Source organism: Choloepus didactylus, chromosome 11 (genome assembly GCF_015220235.1).
Source record: "Choloepus didactylus isolate mChoDid1 chromosome 11, mChoDid1.pri, whole genome shotgun sequence".
Taxonomy (NCBI): domain Eukaryota; kingdom Metazoa; phylum Chordata; class Mammalia; order Pilosa; family Megalonychidae; genus Choloepus; species Choloepus didactylus.
This window is the reverse complement of record NC_051317.1, coordinates 2,093,590-2,119,869: the sequence shown is the minus strand read 5'-3', so window position 1 is coordinate 2,119,869 and position 26,280 is coordinate 2,093,590. Positions and strand designations below refer to the sequence as shown.

General features: G+C 46.1%; 1 protein-coding gene and 1 long non-coding RNA gene across 3 annotated transcripts in view; one reads left to right on the top strand and one right to left on the bottom strand.

Annotated features, from left to right (window-relative positions):
• LCP2 (lymphocyte cytosolic protein 2) overlaps positions 1–25,602 on the bottom strand; it is a 57,921-nt gene extending 32,319 nt beyond the window's left edge. Inside the window, exons 1-6 of one of the 2 annotated variants that reach the window (XM_037798878.1) lie at positions 25,313–25,602; positions 21,127–21,189; positions 14,792–14,838; positions 3,711–3,776; positions 3,214–3,245; positions 2,459–2,496 (exon numbers count right to left, since the gene is read on the bottom strand). In XM_037798878.1, the coding sequence (XP_037654806.1) occupies positions 2,459–2,496; positions 3,214–3,245; positions 3,711–3,776; positions 14,792–14,838; positions 21,127–21,189; positions 25,313–25,390 (324 nt within the window). In that variant the 5' untranslated portion in view covers positions 25,391–25,602. The remainder of the gene's footprint in view (positions 1–2,458; positions 2,497–3,213; positions 3,246–3,710; positions 3,777–14,791; positions 14,839–21,126; positions 21,190–25,312) is intronic. The other variant, XM_037798877.1, reaches the window with a different exon arrangement.
• Positions 25,603–25,807: 205 nt separating this feature from the next.
• The window catches only part of LOC119506505, a 33,085-nt gene continuing 32,612 nt past the window's right edge, over positions 25,808–26,280 (top strand). The window contains exon 1 of the long non-coding RNA XR_005211008.1: positions 25,808–25,937. This is a non-coding gene — a long non-coding RNA (uncharacterized LOC119506505). The remainder of the gene's footprint in view (positions 25,938–26,280) is intronic.

Sequence of the window (26,280 nt, the reverse complement as noted above, 5' to 3'; positions counted from 1 at the left end):
TGAACGGCACACCCCAGATGTGCAGGCCCCCCCCATTTTGCAGGTGGGGCAGCTGAGGTCAGGGAGGCCAGGGTCACTCACAGCCAGAAAGTTGTGGGCCTGGGACCTCTGTCAAGGCTTCTGACCCTCAAGCAAGTGCCTTTGTCCTCTGCACCTTTTTGCACAACATAGGAAAGCAGAAGAAATGAGGAGAAGGCTGGAGGAGAGGGGTGAGGGGTGGGGGAGCCAGCTGTGTCTTAAGTAACCACAGTTTTTATCCCAGGCATCCCATCAAGAGCAGACTAAGCACCTGGAGCATTTGTGATGACACTAGATAATTGTCGGTTCTGTCCTTAGCATCCCTGTCCTCAGAATGTTCTTCTCACTCTAACGGCGTTGAAGGCCATGCTAATGGGGGAAGCCAGAGAGTGAAGCCTATTAATTAGAAGGCTGATTCAGTTGGATCTGAGAGGAAATAGTTGGGCGTTATGCAATTCCTTTTGGTAAGAGTTGCATGTATAGAGATGACAGCTATTATTTATGGCATCTGACACTGCATTTGAAAAGATTGCATTGGAAAAGACTCTAAGTCTACATTTAAATATTTTAATTTTATTTTATTTTTGCTTCTTCATGGGTCTCAGAGAAAGCAAGCCTTGGGTGCTGGGTGACCGCCTTTGAAGCAGTCTGTGAAAGCAGACTGTCCCAGCAATGATTTCCCAAGCAGAGGCTGCACAGCGCCTTCACACCAAAGTTAAGTGGGTAAATAAATAAGCCCTGTGCATTTCTCTGAAAAGGAATGAGCAGTGTTGAAAGCAGGAACAGGAAGTTGCAACTTTGGAAGGAGTAGTAGTTTCCAGTATCCTAGAAGTCCTGGTGTGTGGCTTCAGGCAGACCATCTTCACAGTGGTTCAACGGAAAGACTTCTGAGTTTATCTTTGACTTGTAGAATATTAAATATAAAAAGCAAAAACAACTTGGAAGGCAAAGTGAGAGTTGGATACCTCCCTGAATTCAGAAAAGACGTATTCCTGCCCTGTCAGAATTTCTAGAACAGAAGAAACATGAGCAAGAAACCCTGAGGAGCGAAGCTTGGGAACCATCACCCAGAGGCAGCCCGATCCCCTCTTGGGGGGCCATGTCTCCTCCCTCACCACCACCCACCCAGGACCCCTTGCTCCTGACTTTACCATAGCCTTTCTCAAGGACACACACTTTTCCTCTCTGCTTCTAGAAAAATTAATTTCTCCCAGTCATTTGGCTCCTAAATTTTTATGCATTTTTTGTTCCTAATCATATTCTACCAATAGATATGTGTTACCTGTACTATAAAATGCTCACAGGATTGGGTTCTATCTCTCCGTACCCCTCCCCCTGGGTCCCTGGTGCAGTGCTGGGGACACAGTGGAACCACAGAGTTTCATAGCCACCTGCTAATGGAACCCCTCAGTTTATAGACAGGATTTAAGCGACTTGCCCTGGGCCATGGTGGGTGGCAAGCAGTGGCAAAGAGGCAGCTTCTGGGCAAAAATGTAAACAATTTTGGGGAACTCTGGTCTCTTTTCCCTTGTGTGTCATATTCTTTTGTTTCCATGTAGAAAGCACAGACTTAGCTAACATATTTGCAAATCTGAATGGTTTCTTTTTCCAGAACCCAAATAGGATGGGGACTTCTTGTGCCTGCTTTGTAAAGGCAAGACAGGCAGCTGCGAACCAGAAAGACCACTCGGCTGACGTCGGGCGACCTTGCTCCTAGGCTGCCTCTACCTGGTTGTGTGGTTCTACATAAGGCGTGTTCTCCAGAGGGTTGGTTGCTTCATCCAGAAAATGAACGGATTGGACTACGATCCTTGTAAGTCCTAGCCTGAGTCTAGCATCACACATTGAGGCTGGAGATGTTGTTTTCTGGGGACAAGATGTATGGCACCCATCAAAATCTCCAGTGGGTCCCTGTGACTCCTCACATGGAAAACCCAACTGGAATGGACCTTCCCTGTTATCTTTTCAGGGTACTCGTCTATTCTGAAATCCCTTTCCCTCTGTTCCTCCAAAATGGATTTAAGTTCACAAGAAAAGCAACTTTGTAGTAAATTCCTAGGGAAGAGCCCCTTTCTGGAGACAGATCAGGGTGGCGAAAAGTCCTGCGGTGGGGGCGGTAGGGGTGGGTAAGGGTGGAGCCAGCAAACTACAGCCTGTGGCCAAGTCCAGCCCACAGTCTGTTTGTAGAACTGAAATTTTATAGGCAAGTGGCCACTCCCATTCATTTCCATGTTGTCCAGAGACTGTATGGCTCACAAAGCCAAAAATATTACTACCTGTCCTTTTATAGAAAACAGTTTCCCACTCCTGGCTGGGTGTTCTGGCATCTTGGTAGAGGCCTTGCTCCTTTTAGCATTGCTTGTTCCTTAAATATATATAAAAAGTCACTGCAGAAAGTGCTATAAAGGTAAAAGAGCAACCCGCCCCACGCCATACTCACAAAGGACGACCAGCCTCCATTGTCTTCTTCGTGGCTTTCTGTGGAAGGAGATGACAGTCTCATCAGTACCCAAAGAAGCCACGGGAAGGAAAGTCAAAGCAGTTCCAGAATAACACCTCCGTCTGATGCCCTCCCATGTGCACCACCCCATCCCAGGCCTCCGACCTACCTTTTATACACACACCTGGCTGTTAACTTACTAGCTGCTCTAGAATTTCGACCTGAGGAGCTTGTTCTACTAGCTGGCGGCAGTGGTCCTCAACCTTTCATGTGCATAAAAGTCAGCTGAAGGTGCTTTAAAATATGCAGCTAGCTGGGGCCCTATTCCTAGTGCTTCTGATTCAGCAGGACTGCATGGAGCCCAGGAATCTGCATTGTTAACATTACGTGCTATTCACCCATTGAAAAAGTGCTTTAAAGACTTTTAAAGCAAAGCTGGAGGACCGGATCAGCTCAGGGGCTCAGTTAAAGGCAGAGCCCTTCCCATGCTCCTGCACAGAGCACCCAGAGTTCCTCAGGGAGACCCTGCAAGCGGACCCACCCGAGCAGGGGCCGTAAGCCTGGTGCCCCGAAGCCAGGTGACTTCTCTCCTCTTCTTCCTCTTGGCCCAGACCCAACCTTGGGTAAGAATTGCTAATTGCAAATGAGCAAGGCCACCTGCATGACACCCAAGGGGCCCCAGAAACTGGAGGACAGAAGAACCGCAGGAGCTGTCATCTCCCAAAGCAATCACCTCTCAACTCTGAGACCTTTACCTGTCTCTTCAGGGAACCGCTGGACCTGGGGTCTGCGAAGGCAAACAGCTTTGCATTAATCAACCTGCTTATTTAAGGAGGGATCCCCTCTTTCATCGATCCAGCCCCGGAGGAGGATGTATCTCACGGCCCAGGACTTGGACTTGTGTCTTTGTTGCTCGGCAACAGGGCCCAGGCTGCCCCGGAAGTCTGGAAACCACCAAAGTCACAATGGTGGAGACTGGACACTCGTGACTGCCTGACACTCCAGGGGAAGTTCCAAAGAGCCCTAGACCCTGGGACAGAAGGTGGGGTGGGGAGAGCGAACCCCCGCCACACACACACACACGCATACCTCCTTGGGCACCAGCTTAAAGACCCTCCCAGGGACTGAGGGGAGTCTTGCAGGTCAAAATCAGGACAAAACCTGATCTGTAACTCCCATTTAAGGTTGCATTTGGGGTGTGACAATTGAGTTTCATTACAGCAACACCCAAGCCCTGGGCCACCCCACTTACTTGCGTGTGAAAATGCTTCTCCTCTCTTCATTCTTGTTGATTTCTTGACTCAACTTGCTGAGAATCCTACAAGATAAAAAAACATGTTGGGCTCCTGAAAGACACCCCAGATCAAGAGATAAAGCCATACTCTCTTCTTCCACCTCAACCTTCCCTCTGAGCCCTGAGCTTCCCTGATCTGTATATCTAGGGTATGGCAGGACATTCGATTTAGCACCCAAGCAAACCTTGGCCAGGATCCTCCAGTGGTCTTCAGCCAGCCCTACCTCCTTCACTCTACCTCCTGGCGGGGCCCTCTGCTCCTCATTTCCTCCCAGAATTTGTCACCCATATTCCCCTTGCTCCTGCCAGTCCCCATGTCCCTACCCTGGAAGCCCTCTCTCCTCTTTGCTGATTTGTGTCTGGCTCAGCCTCCAAAGTCTAGTTCAGGTCTCTTCCATGAAGCTCTGCTGGTTCACACCTGGCTTCCCCTTCTCCGAAATGCTGAGCCCTATGCCCTGGGCACTATGTTTCTGTATGTTATTGTGGAATTCCTGAGGCTGAAGTCCCCTGATTCTTGGTTTAACATCCTTGAGGTGGTATCTTGTTTCCAGGAACCTTCACACCGTCTCCTAGACCTGGAGGCATCAGCTACTTGTTGCATAATTCTTGTCAAAAGCTCCAGTGGGCTGTTCTTTGGCCTGTTACTCTGTTCTCTCCTGCTTCCTCCTCAGTGATGTGGAGTCTTATAAAAACCTGAAGAAGCATTCCCTAGAAAGGCAGAGCCTGCAGAGTAGGCAACTCCATGGACCACCCATCCCCTGAGGCCCACCTTGGCCAGGAGCCCTTGGAGATTGTCATGGTCCTTGGCCACTGCTAGGTCTGAACTAGCAAATCCCCCAATCCCAGAAAACTGTGCCTCCATCATGCCTTCACAGCAAGCATCCATTCTAGTCTTTCAAACCTCCAGGACAGCCTTCCTTAGCACCCACTGCAGCAACCAAAGGGACCCTCGTTAGCAAGCAGGCTCAGTGTTTCCCAGAGATTTGGGGCAGCTGGAAGGAGCCTTGGAGACTATCTAGTCCAATTCCATTTCATTGATGAGGCGACAGAGGTCCTGACAAGGGAAGGGGCTGGCTCCACATCACACAGTGGGTCCCCCTCCCTGCAACACATACCAGCCCCAGAAGCCAGTCTCCCTAACTTCCAGGCCAGCACCCTTTCAACACACCACACCCTTGTATTCATTCCCTTTAGTCATTCATTCCTTGGGAGCAGACACTGTTGAGCCCAGGCCTGCTAGGAGAATGACCTGCCATCTCCATTCCTTCTGCTTAAGTGACCACCTCAAGGTAACAAGTTCGGTCCAAAACAAAATTGTTAAGTTAGCAAAGTGAGTCTTTAGCAGCCTCCACTTCCCTCTTCCCTCCCTCAAGCCCCCACTTCATGCTCCCAGGAAACTGCTGCCCAGAAGCCTCCTACCTTGTGAGAATGTTAGGGTAAACAAACTTTGAATAGCACACTAGGACAATGCTTAATCTCTGTAATAACTCCATTCTGTAAAGTATAGTTTTCGGTGGCTGCCCAGAGGGGAAAATACTTTAAAGCAGGGGTGCTGGCTTCACACCATCGTAATGCTTGGGACAGTGTTTTCTTTAAACAAACTTTTTGAGAAGATGATGCAGAGACCCTCTCCTCCTTCCCCATAACATTTGAGAGATTGAAGGGCTTCTGCAAAGCTACCCAGGGGGCCCCAGAGTCTAGTTAATATAGCTGCACTCTGTCACCTGTTCATTCAACAAATATTCATTACGGACCTTTGAAGTGTCAGGCACTCAAATGGTGCTTCGGGTGCATCAATGAACCAAAAAGGCAAAGACCCCTGCCCTCGAGGAGCTTACATGCTATGAAGAGGGACAGATGATAAACAATGAACACTGAGAGAACTAAAATTATAAGTACAAAAATATAAGTACAAAAATATACAAGCAATGGTGGGAGGGGCTGGGTGAGGGGGGTTGGGGGGACACATGGGGGGCTGTGGTTTCATTTTAAATGATCAGGGTAGGCCCCAGTGAGAAGGTGACATTTCGGCAATGACTTCAAGGAGATACCTCAAAGCCTGGTTGTGTTCCAACCTGCTCACGATATTGTTGAAAAGGCCTTCTGCTCCATGTGGTGCCCTTTCTTACCAGTGTCTTTAGCAGCCAGGCTAGAGACTGCTGGGGCTGTAACTAGGCAAGGAAGGAAATGCCAAACCGCAGGTCCTACCCGACAGAGGAGCAGCAGAGAGCTGAGAGAGAGCAAAGCAGGCCCCAGCAATCTGGCTTGCAGCAGAATTGGGGCTTTTAAGGTCCCCACTGCTGGGCTAAGAGGACAGGGTGGTGACAGTGGTGGGGGCAGAGGGAGGTGGTTGCTCCCTCATTGTGCAAACCTCCAAAGTCCCCCCCACCTCCACTGGACCAAGTGACAATGAGTGGCCGGAGGTGACTCATTCCCCTCCCGTGCCATGAACCACAGGCCTCACCATGACCAAGGGGAGAGAGGAGGGGGCTGGGCAGCTGGTAGATAGTTCTCTTGGCTTCCTTTCATTTTAGGGAGGAGCCGTCCTCCAACAGGAAGTTGGGCCATTGGCAGGCAGGTGGAATCCAAAGGTGACCTGGGTTCTAGCCCAATGGCACCCTAGCTTGCTGCATGACTTGGGCCAGTCTTCAACTTCTCAGTCTAAGGCCTATCCCAGTGGCGTACAAGGCATGGAACCTGTACTCACAGAGTCAGTTCTTGTCCAGAATCTGCCCCAAGGGCAGTACCCACTGTTGGACTTCAGACAGGACATCTGTCCCCCATGATCAGCAGCAGCAAAATAAGGAGGGGTGGGCCTGATGGTCAGGTCACACGGTTGCTCCTGTTACAGACACAGATTGCCAAGTGCACCCTAGATTTAACGGATAAGAATTGCCAGGAGAGGGAACTAGGAATCAGTACCATCAACCAGCCCCCAGGGTTGTTCTTATGATCTGGAGAGTTTGTGAAATAAATCCTGTCACTCTCTGACACTGGGGAAGAAGGAGAAGGGGGGGAAGAAATTTTATAATGATGAAAGGAAGCAAGGTAGGCAATTAGGGAAGGGTGAGGGGTCTCAGCCTATCTTTATTGGGTCCCCTAAGGTTCCCCCAGGAGAACCTGGTCTCCCACTCAGTGCTCCATCCTCTAGACCTGTGCTTTACAAAGTGGAAACCTATGTGTGGGTCTTGAAATCAATCTTGCTGGTCACCTCTAGAAATAAGAAGGAAAGAAAGTAAGATGGAAAGAAAGAAAAAATGAAAGAAGGGAGGGAAGGAGAGAGGGAGGAACAAAAAATAGAAACTGAACAGCATAGAAAATATCTGAGCACATATCACACAGTCAGGGTTGGTATTGTTTCGTGCAAACTCTATTTCCATCGTCTACATATTTGCACATGTGGCTGTGTACTGGCTTGCAATGTAAAAAGTATTTCTTACCCTGGCATGCATAGTAATAGATTTAGACCTGCTTTCCTCCTCTCCCTCCCTCGACTCAGGCTTCAAATTGAAGACTGGCTCCTTCTGGGACAACATCGGCCCCAGGCTCCCAGGCAGAAGTCTGCCTGTGCCTCAACCCTCTGCTCTTGCACTGGCTCTCTCCTGTCTCCCCACCTCTCTCTCCTCTGAAACTACCTCCCTCCTAACACACATTCTCTTGCTTTCTGTGCATTGCATCCTTCTTTAAAGGAACCAAATGTTCTTCCTTTGAAGATCAGCCTCTTCGAATCAAGGGCCAAACCTTCCAAAGTTCTGTCCTTATCAACTGAGAAGCCAAGGAGGAGCCTCAGTGTAGCCTTAGCACTTAAGAAGGGGCCTTTCACTGTCATCTTAAGACCTCAGAAGAGAACCACGAATGGGTGAGAAATACTTTGAGGGCATGGTGTGGTCTTCCCACTTCTTACCCCATGTTGCTCACTCATTGCCTTTCCACCAATAAAGCAACCTTGACTTCTTGGGCCTCCACTCCTTTGAGGTGTGACCCAGAAATCCATTATTATCAGCCTTAGACAAAGCTTGTTTATAATCCTTCTCAGCCTCCCATGTCACACCTGGCCTTGGATAAAACTTCCCCACTTGTCATCATGGGGAGCCTTGGCCTTTGGAGTTTTGTAAACCTGGATGTGAATCTTTCACTGTCACTTGCCAACGATGTGCCGTTGGAGGGCAACTAACCCTGCAGAGCTCAGAGCGGGGAAGGTCGTCATAACTGGTTCACAGAACTCAATGAGGCAACTTTAGGTGAGGCTGAGAGCACTTTGAGCCTCAGCTTCCTCATCTGTAAAATGGGAATAATAACAGAACCCACCTCCTAGGTTCAATGTGAAAATTAGAGGAGACAATGGAGAAACAATGATATACACTGAATAAGTATTAGCTATTATTATTTTATGCAAAGTCCTGATTAACATAATCTCAAATTTTTACTCATTATTCCCTGCTGCTCAGAGAGGGTAGGTCAAAGAAAAGAAAACTGAGCAGTAGATGCTACTTCTCCCCCACACTCATTCTTTTTACATGCATTCTCCCATGTGTACTTCGTGATCATTGTGTGGGGTGGATAAGTGCAATTATTCCCATTTGTGCCAATAAGGAAAGTGAGGCCCTGAGAGAAGGACTTGTCAAGGCCACCTGATGATTAATTAGGTGCTGAGCCAGTAAGTCAGGTTTTTCTGGATTTGGATTGGGAGAGAAGATGGGATGGGGAGACGGAGCCCCCTTTGCATGGAGAGGATGATTGAAGGTTGAGGAGGGCTGGACTGGTCAATGAATGAGAGAGGGAAGACGATGCTCGGAGACAGGCTCTGCCACCATTTCCGCTTTGCTGAGGGTTAATCACATTCTTCAATGGGCCCAAGACTGTTCTGTTCACCTCTGGGTCCCTCCCTCCCTCTCACCTTCCTTCCTTCCCTATCTTCTCTGTCTCAGGAATGGAAATACATACTGAGTAGATGAGATTGGAGGCTGTCTCCACTATCAGGAAACCAACAGCCTAACCAGGAAGGCAGACAAAGAAGCAGATATTACCACCTTACTTCTACATTTAGATCTTAGATTTTCCCAGTCTAATTCCACCATTGGTAGTAGATACAATAGAATTAATAATATAAAGAGATATAATATAATAATATAAAGAAAATAATCCAACACCTACCTGTTGTCTGCACTACCACCCCCAAAACTCCCCTTTTCTTATTTTTTCCAATTTACTATGGATTTAAATAGAATAGAATAGAAAATATTTAACAAGTTCTTCTTTAATAAATTCCATATAGGTGTCAGCTAACTTGAGCATCTATTCTACAGATTTAACCAGATTACGGGTTTGATGCTCGAACCTGTCGAGGCAGCCTTTTTATACCCCTTAATTTTAAAATCCTCCCCCTTTACAGTATCAGGGTGTATCTGGGTTACACCATGTGCTGGGAGAGCATCTGCATGTACAGAGAAGAGAAAGCTTTCCTCACCAGAGTCTGCCTTCTCACAAAATCTATTTAATACTGAGTTTTTAAAAAATCGGGGAAGGAAACAGAGATATTCAGAGGAGTGTAATCTTGTTTTGGTCTGCTGTACGTAAACACAATTTCTTTCCACTAGCCCTTTAGGGTAGTGATCAAGACAAATCAACCTATGTACAAGGGAATGGGACAAATAAGTATTAGATATCTTTATGAGTTGAGGGCTGCACCGGGTTATGGATGTGGGCTGCTCATTTAATGCCCACCACATCCTGAGAGTTCATTATTTTCCCTTGTATAGTTGGAGAAACTAAGCTTCAGACAATTGAAGTGACTTCCCCAAGGTCCCACAGCTGGTAAGAGGCAGACCCAGCTTTAGAACTCAGATTTCCCTGACACTGCAGCCATGTTCTTTCGATTCTTTAACCCTCTTTTGCAGGATTGAATAATTAGAAAAAATTTGAAATTGTGCTAATCAGGGCTTGCATAAGATAATGAGGGCTGCTAACACTAATTTGGTGCATATTATTATTTCCCCATTATTTCCTCTTTTATTCCCATAAACCATATGAAGTGGGGTCTATTATTTTTCAGAGGAGGAAACTGAGGCTCTGAGAGCTAAAATCACTTGTCCATAATCTCACAGCTAGTCCATGGAAGAATTAGATTTCAAGCAGCCTGACACTGGAGTCTGCAGCCTGCACTTCTGCTCAACAAGCTCTCCTGTCAGCTTGGTCATACCGAAAATACTAATAATCTAAAACGAGATGAGCCCACTAAGTCCATGTCACTCACTCCCTCATTTCATAGATTAGGAAGCTGAGAGTGGTCTAGGGACTTGCCCTAGGTCACATAGCTCATTAGAAGTAGACCTGGAATTGGCACTTATTTTGCATTCCTGCCAAGAGGCACAGTAACTCTTGGAGTCCCCCAATCAGGGCAACCTGCAACTTCCTTGGAGGCCTCCCCTGTCACTCCCCATGCTCGTCTGTTGTGCTCCATAGACAGACCTCAGAGTTTATCTGGGGTCCACACTCAAACTTATTGAAGGGGAACTGTGCTACAAGCCAAGTGTTCATTTCAACTTTCCAAGAGCTAAAGAAATATCACATCCCTCCACCCCACCGCACATATTTATAGCACAGCAACTGCTAGCCACTTCTCACCCCACCTCCTTCTCCAAGCAGGCGAACATAGCTCAAGACGTCAGTCGAGCTCAGATGAGATTATAAAGGACCTTCCAAGCTGAAAGTACCTTCCCTATTTCTGTTCTTCTACTGCTCTGATTAAATCCCATCCACTCAGTTATCATCCTCACAGCCACAGCCCTCAGTGAGGCTCCCATCTTCTGTTAGTGGGACCATTTCCATCACCTTCCAATTTGGTGCCTCCAGTTGTACCCTCTTCTAAATCATCTTTTACACTGCCCTGGAGAGATCCAAGGCACACATTTTACCCTGATATTCTCCTTGTTGGACTCACTTCACCTACGCTCTGTCTCCTTAGAACAACCCACAAGGAACTTTACAAGTTGCCCCCCACTCATTGTCCTAGTCTCTTTGCTTTCCACTTTCCCACATATATGCCCCAGCCACTCTGACTCAACTTCTAGTCTCATCAAGCCCACAGATGCCCTGTGCCTTTGCAATATGCTCCATTTCTAGGATCCCCTTCAATCTACTCTTCATATGACCACTCCTCACATTTTTCAAAATTCAACTTAGGGTCGACTCCTCCCAGAAGTCTCCCCTGAATTCCCTGGGGCAAACTTAGGTTCTCCTGCCTTCCTGCCCCCATTGAACCTGTGCATGCATGTGTCATAGCACTGCTAGAATTTTAGCATAATTGCTCTGTTTATATGTCTGACCTTTCCATGAGAATGGGAGCATCCTGAAGGTGGAGAGTAGGTCCCTTATATCTCTATCCTGAGTGACTATCAAAGGACTGATGCATTGTAGATATCCAGTAGAAGCTCTCTAAATGAATCTTGTATGGGAACTAGGATGTGCAAACTCCAAAGCACTCAGGGGCCAGGTGTGTAATGTAAATGTATTTACCCACATAGTTATCATTTCAGGTATTCTTCATTCCTTTGTAAAGATCCAGATCGTCATCTGGCATTATTTTCCCTCTGCCTGAAGGATTTTCTTTAACATTCATTATAGTGCTGATCAGCTGTTAATAAATTCTTTCAGCTTTTGTATGTTTGAAAAGTCTATCTCACCTTCATGTTTGAAAAATATTTTCTTGTGTATGGAACTCTAGGTTGACAGTATTTTTCTTTCACTGCTGTAAAGATATTGCTCACTGTCTTACTTGCACTTTCTGACAAGAAATCTGCTGTTATCCTGGTATTTGTTCCTGTGTATGTAATGCATATGATTTTCTCTTTATCATTGGTTTTGAGAAATTTGATTATGATGTGACTTGGGATACCTTTTTTTGTTGTTGTTTGAACTTGGGTTTTTTTTTTTTTAACTTATTGGTTCTGTGGGCTTATCATTTTTATACAAGTTGGAAAAATTTTAGCCATTATTTCTTCAAGTATTTTTCTGTCTTCCTTCCCCTCCCACACATAACACTCTTTCCTCTCCTTTGGGAACTCCAGTTACGTGTATACTAGGCTACTTGAGGCTGCTGCACAATTCCCTGATTCTCTTTTCATTCATTTTGCTTTAATTTGTTTTTCTCTCTGTTTCATTTTGCATAATTTCTATTGCCATGTCTTCACGTTTACTGCCATGTCTAATCTGCTGCTAATCCCAAACATGTCTAATCTGCTGCTAATCCCAAGCAAGTATTCCTCATCTCAGATACTACAGTCTTCATTTCTAGTCTTCATTTCTAGATGTTTGATTTGTGTCTTTTGTATTTCCATGTCTCAACTTCACTTTTTTTTAAAAATATGGAATACAGTTACGTTGTCCTTGCCTGCTAATTCTAATATGTGTGTCAGTTATGGGTCAATATTGATGCACTGATTTTTCTCCTCATTATGGGTCATATTTCCCTAATTCTTTTCATGACTCTTAGTCTTTGATTAGATGCCGAACATTGAAAATTTTACTCTGTTGGGTAATGGATACTTTTGCATCCCTATAAATATTCTTGAGCTTTATTTCAAGATGCAGTCAAGCTACTTGGAAACAGCTAGATTTGTTTTAGTACTTACTTTTAAGACTCATTAGGTAGGGTCCAAACAATTTTTTGAACAGGGCTAATTATTCCCCCACTACTGAGGGAAGATCCTTCTGATTACTCTACCCAATGCCCCATAAATCTTGAGGTTTTCCAGTCTTCCTGGATGAAACAGGCACTATTTCCAGCCCTATGACTGGCTACTATTACCTCTAATCCTTTTGGAAGTTTCTTTCCCCAGCTTGAGGCAGCCTCCTCATATTCATGCATTGATCAGTACTCTGCTCAAGAGGGACCTGCTGAAGTTATTCACATTTTTTTTCTCTATGTAGCTTCTTCTCTTTGGAACATATCCATCGAACTCGAGACTCCTGACCTCTCAGCTGTCTCCTCAATGCAAGGAGTCCACCAGATTCTGTCTGCACTCACCCTCCCTACACCCTACTCTGTGGTCTAAACATTTTCTCAAGACAGTGAGCTGGGGCAATCATAGGGCTCACCTCATTTGTTTTCATTCCTCATTGCCTGATGTCCAATGTCTTGAAAATTGATCCTTTATATATTTTGTCTGTTGTGTTTGGTTGTTTTGGGTGGGAAGATAAATCCAGTTCCTGCTACTTCATCTTGGTCAGAAAGCCACTGCATGTATATGATATAAATGATTTAAACACCCTAGGATAGCCCCTTAGGGAACAGTGGGGCCCTGGTGGACTGAGGGCACAAGGCCCATCTAAATGGAACAGTAGACCCTCAGATACAGCTAACCATTGCCACAACAGAATACAGGAGCCAGATCACCACATCTTCCATTAGTTCCTACAGAAGCTGGATGTTATGGCTCATTTACTGATTTTTAAAACACTGTGTGGCCCAAACCAGTAAGTCCTGCAGGCTATGTCTTGTCCGCCAGCTACCATTTCTGACCCCTGTGTGTTAAGTTCTCTCCTCTAGAGCATCACATTTCTGCAACGATGGAAAAGTTCTATAGCTAGTTACATGTGACTATTGAGCCCTTGAAATGTGGCTTGTGCTCCTGAGGAACAGAATTTTTAATTTAATTTAATTTAAATTTTAATAGTCACATGTGAGTAGATGAAACCCTAAAGAAGAACAAGGAAATCTCTAATAACACTTGTCTTTGGGAACAGGCGGCAGGAAAAAAAGAAAATACTTATTCCTCTTTTTTTCTTCACACTTCCAGACAAGAGAAACCATAAGATCATGTTCAAAATATTTACCCTAATTGAGCCACTCTGGCAGTCCCATCCTCCTGTTTCATTGGCCTAATTTCATCCTTATCATTATGAGTCGGAAACTTTTAGAGCAAAATAGGGACCTCAGATAGGTCTCAAACTGGTAGCCCCCAGAATAATTCTGGTTCATAGATAATGTTTACTTTGACTTTCACAATGTTTAGAAATACTTGAGCTGACACTTAAAAATTGAGATATATCATATAAGACCCATATCCTTAGCTACTCTTAATAAAATTCAAAGATTGGGCATCATTGGACCACATTTGCTGGAGCTGAGTAGCTGCTGATCTTTTTGGATGGAACATGAACAATTTCTGGTTTGCCACAATCCTCACCACTCCCTATTATTCACCAACAATAAGGCTTTGTATTGGTTACCTTTTTTTATCACCATAATTGTTCTACTGTTTTACTTATAGCAGATAAATATTTCTCCATACTCATGATTTATTCAAAAGAGCAAAAATGAAAGATAAATCAAAGAGGCTTTGTGATTTTCAACCTGGCCCAGTTTACACATTTATATCAACTGCCTGGTTCTTGTAGGTATTTTAGTATGTGAGGCCTTTTACTAAAGGGAGGAAAACCATGCGGCACGATGCATATCTGCAACTTCCCATTTCAGCACCCATGGCAGACACCAGTAATCAATCATAGTTCCCTTCCCTCAGGATTTTTCTCAATACAACACCCCTGATGGCCATTCCCAAGCGATCAGTATTGTCAGATAAAATGGTGACAATTGTCATCCTTCATCTGGCCCAACTTTCATTGTACTGAGCTGGAAACTGAGGTCCAGACAACTCAAGCAATCACTGAGTAAGTGAGTAAGTAGTGATGCCATGAGGAAACCTCAGGTTTCTTGCATTTCATATTATTTTCACATACCCAAGCCACTGCATCAGAAAGAGAGGAAATGAAAACTTGGCCAATAGTTGGGCTTGTCTTTAGTAAGAGCAGCCAACACTTCAGCTGGGATGGATCAGTTACTTCCTTTCTCCAACTTGTCATGTAACATCTCTTTCCTTTACCCTGCCTTTGCATTCTCACTTCCTATTCCCTTTCCCGTTTCAAACCAACAGTGATAGATAACTGACTCAGCTCCCTCCCTATCATTTAGTTTCTGTTTCCCTCATTCTAGTGTCTGTTTCCCAAATCACCCAGGAGGAGCCAGGAGGAGTACTTACGGCACCCAGAGCTTAGGGAACTTCTGGATGTCATTTTCTGTCAGGTTCTGAAACAAAGACACAGGCAGCAGTTAGGCTACAACCCAAAGGAAGGACTTGGGGCCAAGTGATTAGAGTAAGGTGTGCCACAATAGGGAGTGGTAGGGACTGTGGCAAATTGGAAAGTACACACCCTCCCCACCCATGCTGTGCTGGTTTGAATATATTATGTCCCCCAAAACACCATTATCTTTGATGTAATCTTGTGTGGGCAGATGTATCAGTGTTGATTAGATTGTAATTCTTTGAGTGTTTCCATGGAGATGGGTACTGTGGGTGATGACTCTGATTGGATAGTTTCCATGGGGGCATGGCCCCGCCCATTCAGCATGGGCCTTGATTAGTTTACTAGAGCACTATATGAGCTCAGACAGAAGGAGCGAGCTTGCTACAGCCAAGAGGGACACTTTGGAGAATGCACAGAAACTGAGAGAGTAGCTGCAGATGAGAGGCAGTTTGAAGACAGCTGTTGAAAGCAGACTTTTGCTCTGGAGAAGCTTAGAGAGGACAAGCACCCCAAGAGCAACTAAGAGTGACATTTTTAAGGAACTGCAGCCTAAGGAGGAACATCCTGGGAGAAAGCCATTTTGAAACCAGAACTTTGGAGCAGATGCCAGCCAGGTGAAGGTACCCTTTGTTGATGGACACTTCATGGCCTTAAGACTGTAACTTTGTAACCAAATAAACCCCCTTTTATAAAAGCCAATCCATTTCTGGTGTTTTGTGTTCTGGCAGCATTAGCAAACCAGAACATATGCAAAGAGGACAGATTCTAGCTGTTGCATAAGAGCCTGTAGTCCTGGTATTGCTGGATCTACTTTTCCAAAGGGAATCCTGAAATCTGGAGTTTTATGTGGAATTTCCTGAGTTCTAATTGTTGGCAAATAATTTTAATATAAACAAACAAACACTGTGAGGACCAAATCCATGGGAGACCAAAGAGATCTTTTTTGCTGGCTGCATGTGGCTACGTTGCAATGTCTTTCCTAAGCTCTTGCCCCAGAATTCAAGGTCCCCTTCAGTCTCCATATGGGCCAGCTGTAGAGAACCAGCCTGGAGATGGAATCCATGCCTCTTATTACCTTCATCACACCCCAAAAGCTAATTTCACCAGGTTTATTTGTAGAATACTCCAGTTTGGGGATGCAATAAAGAGGCTTTCCTGAGGGAACCCAGAGGGGAAGGGAAAAAGAAACTCATTGGTGAAAACTGATGCTGCACCTCTGCCTTAGACGTAGCACCTTGTTTAATCCTCACAGCCACCCTGTGATAGAGGAGCTGTCTGCATTCCCATTTCATAAGTGAGAAAGCTGAGACCCAGGGTCGTTAAGCGACTTTCAGCTTGTAGGTGATGGAGCTGGGACTGGAGCCTCACTCTGTGACATTTGTCTATTTTCTTCCTGTAAGCCTCCCTCCTGCCAGGTCAGAGCCCTTTAGGGTCCTCATGACCCACATTGGGAAAGGTGAAAGGAAAAGGCACCCTGAAGGAAGGAGGAGAGTCGGGGGTGCCAATATTGGGGACAGAACAGAGGGCAGGCACGCTTTCTATAGAGCTAACAATGAGCCCACAAAAGGGACCAAGACTTAGGCAAAGAAAGAGCTGGCCTGTGGCTCCACTTACATCTTACTTAAGACCAGAGGACCCAGGGGGTGAGGGTAGGAGCTCTGGAATCAGACTGGGTTTGAATCCTGGTTCCTCCACTTAGCAGCTATCTGAGTAAGGGTGCACAGGTAAGCCTCAGTTTCCTTATCTGTAAAATGGGGATCATTTAACTAATAATGCCTACCTTTCAGGGGTTGTGAGGACTGAATGAGATGATGCATGTAACATGCTTAGCATGGTGCCGAGTATGCAGTATGTGACCGAGACATGGAGGCATTTGGTTGAGTAGTCACTATCCCAAAGTTCTGGTTGGCTTAGGGGGTGGGGGTTGGCGTTGGGGTCAGGTGGTCTTGCTTCTTCTCCCTCTCCCTCTCTGGGCTGGGAGCTGCCTGTCAGGTTGTTTGTTGCTCCCTGGGAAGAGCCGGACACTCTTCCCTTTGGAAATCAGCTGGCACAAGGGCTGGGGCCAGAGCATCTCAGCAATGTGCTTGTTGGACTCATCCTTTCCAGCCTTTAGGAAGGACTGCTGGTGCAGCCCCCTTGTCAGACCACCTGAAGCAGGACTGGGGTGGGTAAAGGCTGGCTGCCAAGGGTCCTGAGAGAATCAGGCTCTGTGATCAAGCTTCTTAACTTTTTTTTTTTTTTTAAATCACTGAACAGCAGCATCTCTACCTTCCAGAACCACTCAGATCTCAGGGAAAGCAAAGCCCATGTTCAGAATGTGGCATGGTGGGTTGAGAGCTCCCTATGGTCTGACAGAGGGAAATAGCTGCGTACTGAGCACCTGGCTCCTGGCTTCTGTTTTGCTGAGTGGAAGGTGGAAACTGAGGGAATTTTGGGAGGAGTGTAGAAGAGAAAGTAGGGGTGAACAAGGCTGGAGAAACAAAGCAGCAAAATGTTAAGAAGGAAATACAGCCTTTAGAACAGGGACAGGATCTCTGAGCAAAGATGAGAAATGTTCAAACAGCATTTCTGAGAGTTTTGCTGTGTGGTGTAACCCCCGTCCCTCCTTGAAAAACCTTCAGGAAACTCCAGGCTAATTATATGATGATTTTAGATTAGATGTGAGGTTTGGCTGGAATACGATGATACTGATATGCTGAAGGTGTCCTGAAAGGGGTGCACAAGAGAGAAGAAAAGCTGCAAATTGAGCTCAGCCCATAGAGGCAGCATGCCTCTCTGATATCCACTCTCTCTTTCTTCCTTACTGCCAGGATCTGGATTTTGTTTGGGCAGTAAAGGTCCCAATTCAAAAATTGGGGTCCCCAGACTTCCTTGCAGCTGGTGGAAGCCATGTGACTTAGTTGAGAGCAGTGAGACAGAACCTGAAGTCTACTGGATGGAACTTCTGGAAAAGTTGCTACTTTCCAAAGAAAAAGAGTAGGGAGAGCCTCACCATGCACCTTCTCATCCTTGCCTTCCTTCCCACCCCTCTTCCTGCCTGTGATGCAGATGGGATGCTTGGAGGTAGAGCAGTCTGCTTGTAACCATAAGGACAGAAACTGCGGCCTTTCAATGGAAAAAGAAGCTGGATGGTGTCTGAGTTATTGAGGGCGTCCTTCAGCAGCTCAGCAGCCCTGAGCTCCCACCTACGGACTTCTCAGTGCTTGAGGGAGATAAACCCTTGATTGGTTAAGCTGCTGAGGTCGGTTTCTGCCACATGTAGCCACATGCCTTCCTAACTGACACAGGTTCAAAGCATTTGTCCTCTCCTTCTTCCACCTTCTGGAATCGTAGCATCCTCACCCCCCAAAAAAACAAGCACCCAGCCTTCTTGCTGGAAAACAAAAATGGCAGCAAAACAGAGTCTTACCTCTTCAAAGGGACCTACTAGCTCCTACTATGAAAAAAATAGAGAAAGAGACAGGGAGGAAGGGGGAAGGAAGGAAGGGCGGAAAGAAGGAAGGAAGGAAGGGAGGGAGGGAGGGAGGAAGGAAAAACTGATCGGGGCCATCCCCTTCTGCTTTCAGTAGCAGAATGGGCTTGGATTTTATAGAGCTGGAAGGAGTGACAGGTGAGAAATGAGAGCTCAGACCAGGGGTCCCAAATTGCAACCAGAGTGCTTGCTTGCGGGGGAGGGTGTCTCAGCAGGATTTGCCTTTAAACAACCACCCCAGTAGCTTGTGGCATAGGCCAGTTCCACTTTTTGCTCTCTTTTCACCTGCAGCCCCTCTTTCCGTTCTTCCTGCTCTGTATGCAGTAAGCAGAATGCGCCCCATTCTGTGAAGGGCTGGCAGGCCCCAGAGTTGAGAGCTGAGGAGATACAGCTGCTCAGATACCATCTGTCCACCGAGGAGATGGCTCTGTCCTAGCAGGCCTGAAACCCACACAGGGCACTCAGAGCTGGAAAGGCCTGCCTGTGCTAGTGTCCAGGACAAAGCTCCTGGTTTAAAGGGGAGGGAACAAGGCAAGGCTCGGGGGGCACATGTTCTCTCGAGGTGAGCCTGGGCATCAGGGCAGCAAAGGATGGCCCTTAAAGATGCCTCACTCCCTTTCCACTCAACCACGATAAAACTCTATTCTTGATGCTAATGGCACCAGAATACGGTGTTGTGGGGTGTCAAAGTTAGCAAACTCTGGCTTAGCAGTAATTTTTGAGAACCACAGTGATCCAGGAATTCTACTGGCTCAAAACCTCAATGTGCATAAGTAACATTGTGAAAAACTCTTACAGTATTAGACTAAATTAAATATATGCTTTAGTCCAATTATAAGCTTTGGGGCTTGGGATGAGTCACCTCACACCTCTGTACATTGGTTTCTTCTTCTACATATGAGGTGGTTCGAGGCCTTCCTGAAGATATCTTTGTGCTATAATACAGGCTTCTGGAAAACAGAAACCACATCTCAGTCACCTGTCTAACCCCAGCACCTGGTGTGAGTCACCTCCAGAGAACCAGTTCTGTTGCTCAAATGTGAACTTTCTCTCTCTAAGCCTAACTCTGCAAATAAATTCATCACCCTCCCCCCGACATGGGACAGGACCCCCCAGATGAATGAGCATTCTTGGCAATGTGGGACATGGATTCCTGGAATGAGCCTGACCCTGGCATCAAGGAGTTGAGAATGTCTTTTTGACAAAAAGGGGGAAAAGAAAGACAACAAAATAAGGTTTCAGTGGCTAAGAGGATTCAGTTAGAGTCAAGAGGCTGTCCTGGAGGTTACTCCTATGCAAGCTTCAGCTAGATATGCCAAATGGCCACAGTATGATAAGCCCAAGTCAGCAGTAATCCTGAAAACCTTAAAGAATACCTGGATCCCTACCTGAGACTCCATAAAATTTTCACTCACTAAGTTTATTTTTCAGAAACTTGAATCCTCCAGAGAACTCCTATGCCAGCTAAGTCCCCAAACCCAGAGATAGTAGCCTCTTCAAGAACCAGATGTGTCCCCTTTTCCCATAAAGTTGACACCCCTTTTCAACATGAACAGGTTAGAGTGGTCACTGCCTAGACAACCCTGAAGATTGGGAAAGTAATTAAACTAGAGGAAGGGGTAGCAACAGACAAGATGGAATTTAACAAAGGATTATGAATACTGAATCATTATACAATTTTCTTCTTCTTAGTTGCTAGGGTATTAGAATAGCTGGAAGGAAAGAACTGAAATGGCGGAACTGTAACCCATAGCATCCTTTGAAATGTTCTATATCTACTTGTTGAATTGTAATCTGAAAGTTGTCACCTTTCTGTGTATATGTTGCATTTCAAATTTGGGAAATGTCTGAAACTATGGTACTTCAACTCATAACACTTTTGGAAATTTCCTATATAACTACTTGTTAAAACATGCTTTGAAAGACATCACCTTTTTGCATATATGTTATATTTCATAGTGGGGGAATGACTGAAACTGTGCAACTATCACTCATGGCATTCTTTGGGATCTGCTCTCTAGCTGCTTGTTGAATTGCACTTGGAAGGTTATCACTTCTATATATGTATGTAATATTCTACAATAAAAATATGATTATTAAAAAAAAGAAGAAAGGATGAAGCAAATGCCCAGAAGAGATGGATTTGTGCAATCAGGACCTCTCTTTCCCTAGGCAAAGGTGTTGTTTCACGGGAAGTGTTCAGACACCTCTCCGGCTACTACCCATTGCCTTAGTCTTTGTGCCTTTGTCACATTCCAGCCATATCCCTTTCTCTTTAATGGCTTGGTCCTTAATATACAGTTGCAACTTAGCCTTACATGTAAAGCTTTTTGAAACAGAGCCAAGAAAGCCATACCACATATGTGTTTAATTGGCACAAAACCAACTATGTGGATTCGGTAGAGAGAAAGAAGAGATCATTGAAATATTAGGGGTGACTCCGCTTTTCATTCTGCTCAGTGAGCATGTACCACAGGATGAGAGATGGGAGAAGAGACTCTCCTGTTCTTCCACTTATTCTATCCCCTCCCCTGCCCACCTTGGGTCTCTAAAGGTATGGATGGCATTTAATAGATTTCCAAGAGCATTTTTGCTTTAACAATACTTGGATTCTTGTTTCTGCTGTGATGCAAGACTGTACCTTGGGTCAGTGAAAGATATGAGAGGGGTTCTGCATCGGAGAACCCTGAGCAGTGACGAGGGAGAACAAAGGGCTGTGTTGGGAACCCAAAGACAAGCAGCGATCCTGCGAGTCCCCAGGGGCAGGGTAGGCCACTGGGCTCTGCGGCCTCGGGGGTCGTGCTGGCCAGCGCTTACCAAAAACCGTGGCCCGTCAATGTGGTGCTTCTTCACTGCCTTTTCACAGTCCTTGTAGTTCAGCTGCAAAAAGGAGGGGAAGGTACGATTAGTGGCAGGCAGGCTCAAGCCATTGCTCCCCTGCGTTGCCTGCCCCAGAAGCTTAGCAATTTGTGGTACTTGTGGCTAGCCAGACTCCCCCTTCCCTCCCCTGCCTAATGGAGGGGCCCCATCCCCACCTCAGCCCGGCTTTCACTACCCCCTTGGGGCTGCCTGAAATGGAGAAATTGCCTCTGTCTAAGGTCTTGGGGCCAACCCCAACAAAAAGAGGCTGCCTTTAAGGCACCTAGAGGGCTGGTTAAGGGGATCCTTTCCAGTTACATAACAGCCATGTGCTCCCTGGGGAAACAGAAAGGAGCTGAAGGAAGAAAATAAATACCGTCCAACATCTCGTCCCTTTGAGTGAACTTTATGGTATGTTTCCTTCAATGCTTTTCCTAAGCATGTTTCTAAACATAATCAAGATATACTTTATACTTTAGTCTTATTATCTAGGCTTTTTTTTGCCTCTTAAAACCACCTTAAAATGATCACATAAGCACTGCTTCATATTATTACAAACTTATTTTAAACATTATTTTAATGGCAACTACATTATTTAATTACTCCCTTGTTGCTGAGCATTTAGATTATTTTCCAAACTGCTGATCCGATAATGGTAATAAAAGCCACTAATAATTATTGAGCACTCGGCTATGTGGCAGGCACTGTTGCAAATATTTAAATCAATCATAAGTCATTGAATCTTCACATCTTGCAGATGGGGAATCGGAGGCACAGAGAGTTATATAACTTGCATGAGTTTCCATGGCTGGTTTGAGGGATACGGGACAATTTGGCTCCAGAGCAAGGCTTCAATGTCTCTGTCAGGAATGTTTCTTTTTAAAAAATATCAGTATAACTTACGTACAGTAAACAAAGTATACAAATTTAAGTGTTCAGCTTACTATAGCATCCAAATCAAGATTTAAGAACAGCTTAGACATTCTCTTGCATACAGCGTTATTTGTCTGTTTTGTTTTGTTTTTTTTTCTGCATTTAAGGTAAATCATTTGTCAGATTCTTGGAATAGGGTCAAGGGATGAGCAAAGTTGAGCATTTTGAGCTTCTTTTTGTGTTTTCCTACAGGGTCACACCAATTGACGATCCTACGTCACATCCATTTCTCTTTGACCTCCAAAGCAGTTTTGAAAGCACTCACATTTTAAATCTCTCTAAATTTGATGTTTTGGGCTAAAATATTTAAGGTTAAATGTTTGTCTTCAAGGATTCTATGTTCTCTCCACAACTGTGGGCCTCACAGTTGGTGGCAGCTTTCCTTGGGGGCAAGATTTAACTCAAATACACTTGCAACTTGGCCTCAAAGGGTAGGATGAAAGCTGATTTAGAGTTCAGTGCTGATGGCAAGCAGCATCTGGGGAGTCATGGATCTCCCTTTTAGCCACATGCAGTGGGGTAAAACTGTTCTTGAGATGTTCAACTGCCTAGAATTCATTGTATCAGATGAATCTCTGGTTATGTACAGTGCTGGGCTAGACTCTTGACAGACAGATAGCTCTGCAGACTGGGGCCTTAAGGTTTGACTCCGATCCAGGGTATCTGGGTCTGGAATCTGTATTTTCGACAAGCTCCCTGGAGGATTCTTTGAGCACCCGGCTTTGGTAGGCACTCGTCTAGGGCAGTTAGCTGGCATTGTGGATGGGATGACTGAGGCCAAGAGAGGGGAAGGGACTTGCCTAATATTGCACAGTGAGCTGGGAGCAACTCACTCTGCCTCTCTGCTGCAGGCACAAGGATGTTCACCAGCAGAGTCAAAAGCCATTGGAGAGGGTAAAGAAACTCAAAGTCTGGTCTCTGCCCTGGGCTTACGTTCCAGGCAGGGGGTGAGATATGCTCCTCTGAGACAGTAAGACACAAAGGCCTCCAGTCTGCACAAGTGATGGCAGCCAAAGTCCAGTAAATGGAGCAGGCAAAAGGGAAGGGTCAAGCATCAACTGGGCCCCTTCTTTCTGCTAATGCCTCACACCCATTATTTCCTTTAATCCTTGCGACACCCATGAGATTCCTTACTGTATCTCTGTTTTACTGATGAGGCAGAGAGAGATGACATAGCTAAGGGAAGGTGGCAGGTGGCAGAGCCTGGATTCAACCCAAGGTGAGTCTGAACCTCAAAGGATAGGCTGTCTCTGAGGTTGGCCGATCACCCCACTGTTTTGTTAGGGATTGCACTTGCCCAGTGATACTTTAAATGGCTAGTTTGATGGCAAAGATCCATGCCAAAATGACTAGGTGGTCAGTTCACTGGGTATTTCCTCTCTGGGGGATTAAAGTTCTCGGGTTTGAAGGTCTCCATCTGAGCCCGGGGTGGACTGGGCCTTCCCAGATCTCAGACTCCCCTCAGCCTCATCGTCCTGGCCACTGGTCCTTTTATGCTGGGAGGGGGATCCTGTCCTGGTGTCGTGGGTTTGACATATGGTCTGGGGTCTCCCAGAGCCGAACTCTCCCTTCCCCCAACTCAGTCGAGAGATGTCTTCTGGAATCATCCCTTACCCACATTCCACCTCCCTAACTAACCGGAACTTTACCAGTGGATCCCTCTGTTCTTAGACAGTCCTATATAATTCCCCTTTTCACAGTTGAATATGGGACCTACCTGTGCCTCTAAAGCTAGCCTCTCACTAATTCTTTTCTCCTTTCTTTACTGAGGCAATGCACCACTTCATTCCACTTTGGCAAATTGCACTGTTGCCCTAACTTACTTGGTTGACATTTAAGCAAAGTATTTAGAAACAACCTTCAAAAAGCCAACTGTCCTGCTATCTTTGTGCCCGCAATGCTGAAACCTAAGTTTATCATGACCTTTTGGAAGGAAAATAGCAGAAATGAGATGCACAAAAGCCATCACACCCAATTCAACATTTTCCCAGGTTTCTTCTTATAGGTTGGAGCAGAATAGTTGTGACTCTAAGTTCCCTGACACTACATAGTCCCCAGGTTTTTACTCTGGATCCTGGGGAAGCTATTCCACCCCTTGGTTCTCAGTTTCCCCAGAAAAAAAACAGAGAGTTGATTTACATGACTTCTGAGTTTTAACTAGATGAAAAGGCCTCATCTTTACGACTGTTTGGAATATCGACTGTATTTAATGCCAGGCTCCATGGATGGGAATGTTAGAAGCTGAAATGTCCTCCACAAGACCTCTTTTCCTTTAGATGGGGAGAGAGTGTCCTTAATTGGGTCACATGGCTTAGGATCTGCCCAAGCAAGCAGATATGCTCCCCACCTTCAGATGACCAAGCACAGGGATCCTCGAGCATCTCCTCCAAGACTGGAAGGCAGGATGGCAATGCTGTGGCCCAGCTCTGCCCCAAGAGTGGCCTCTGACTCTGCCTGGCTAAGCCTCTTCTCTGCTGGGACTCAGTATCTCTACCTGTAAACTGGAGCTCATGCCAGATTTCTGACCCGTCTCACAAGACTCTTCCAAAATTCCAACGAGACCCTGTCCCATGTAAGAGCTTGATGACACTCCCCAGGGTCCTGAGCAGTGAATGTCAAAGCACCATCTCTTGCATCAGGCACCATAGTCCTCCCTCCCTCCCAGCCTGCCCTCTCATCTACCCCCAGAGCCCCACATCTCCCCTTTCTACTAGGTAGTCTTGCTCTCATTAGCATTTGTGGCAGTTCCCGAAGTCTCAGATAACGGACTTGCCAACCAGACAAGTGTAGCTCAGGTCCTGCCTCTGTTACATGCAGTCTCTGGGCTTTGGGCCACCTCTCTGAGCTCATTTGGCTACTGAGCCGAGGGGACAACAACATTCACCTCCAGGGTGCTGTGAGCTTTAAATGGGGCAATCCCTGTAGAGCACCAAAGTCAGGCTCTGGCAAATAGTAGGTATGTGCTCATTTTAGCCAACCCACCCTCACCACCACTTTCCCCCAGAACTCACACCCAGGAAAACTCAGTGGTTGGTGTCTGTCTACACGGCACCTGCTCAAGAGGCAAGGAAAGTCGTGCTCGCCGCGGGGCTGGTAGTTCCATTGCCAGCCTTTACACCACCCATGTTTGGCCCAGACTCCATCTTCAAGCTTCCATCCAGCCCACCAGGGGCACTTCCAGCCCTACCACCAGCCAGAGAGCAAGGCTCACCTTCTTGAAATAGTCTGCGAGGCTGTTGGGGTCCCAGGCCAGGACCTCAGAGCGAAAAGGCACATTCCTTAAGGCCATGGCTGTTCTCTTGTGGTAGGGGGCTCACAAGCTGAGTGAGGATGCTGCACCCATGGACAGCCAGCCCCAGATCCAGAGCTTGGAGGCGTCCTTGGCTCTCCCAACTCCCAGAAACACGTTTGTTGGAGCAGACGTCTTTTCTGCCTTAGCCAGATCCCAGAAAGCAACGGCTTCCTCTGCGAACAAATATGGTCTCTTCTCAGAAAACGACTCAGCTAGTTTCCTTTACCACTTCCTCTGCCGGGGCTCTAAATAAGTAAACAAGGAAGCCCAGCCCTGGGGACTTGAGATGCAGAGAGAGCAGCAGGGCTGGTAATTCCCCACTGGCCCCGGTTACCCCAGCTCAGTGGGAGGGACGATGAAGGAACTTGAACTCCAATGCGCGTCCAAGTGCTTTTCCACTAAGACTCCTGCAGATGAAAATCTATTTCAATGGTTGGCCTGAAATACAGACATCTTCCCACATCTGTGAACCGCTGGGGGTAGGAATGTAGCCTTCTCCTGCTTTCCAACCACCTCCCCCTCTCACCTTGAGTCACCATCACAGGTATGGATTTGGGGTTCCTCTGGCTGCCTCCTTACCGTTACTATAAATGGCTTCTCGGTGTGGGAGCAATGCATCCAGCATTGTGCAAAGTGTTGCACAAATCAGGCTTGATTCTTGCTGTAATCACTTCCATGCTGGGCAACCCTGGGCAAGGACATAATCTCTGGGGACCTCAGTTTCTATATCTGTAAAATAGGAAAACAGAGGCATTGCCTCATATACCCACATAACTTAAATGCATTTGACGGGTCAAACTAAAGGAATAAAACATGAAAAGAAGTTAATGATTGCTTATGGATGCTGACATATATTCTCTTTTCCACTGATTCTGACATATATCCTA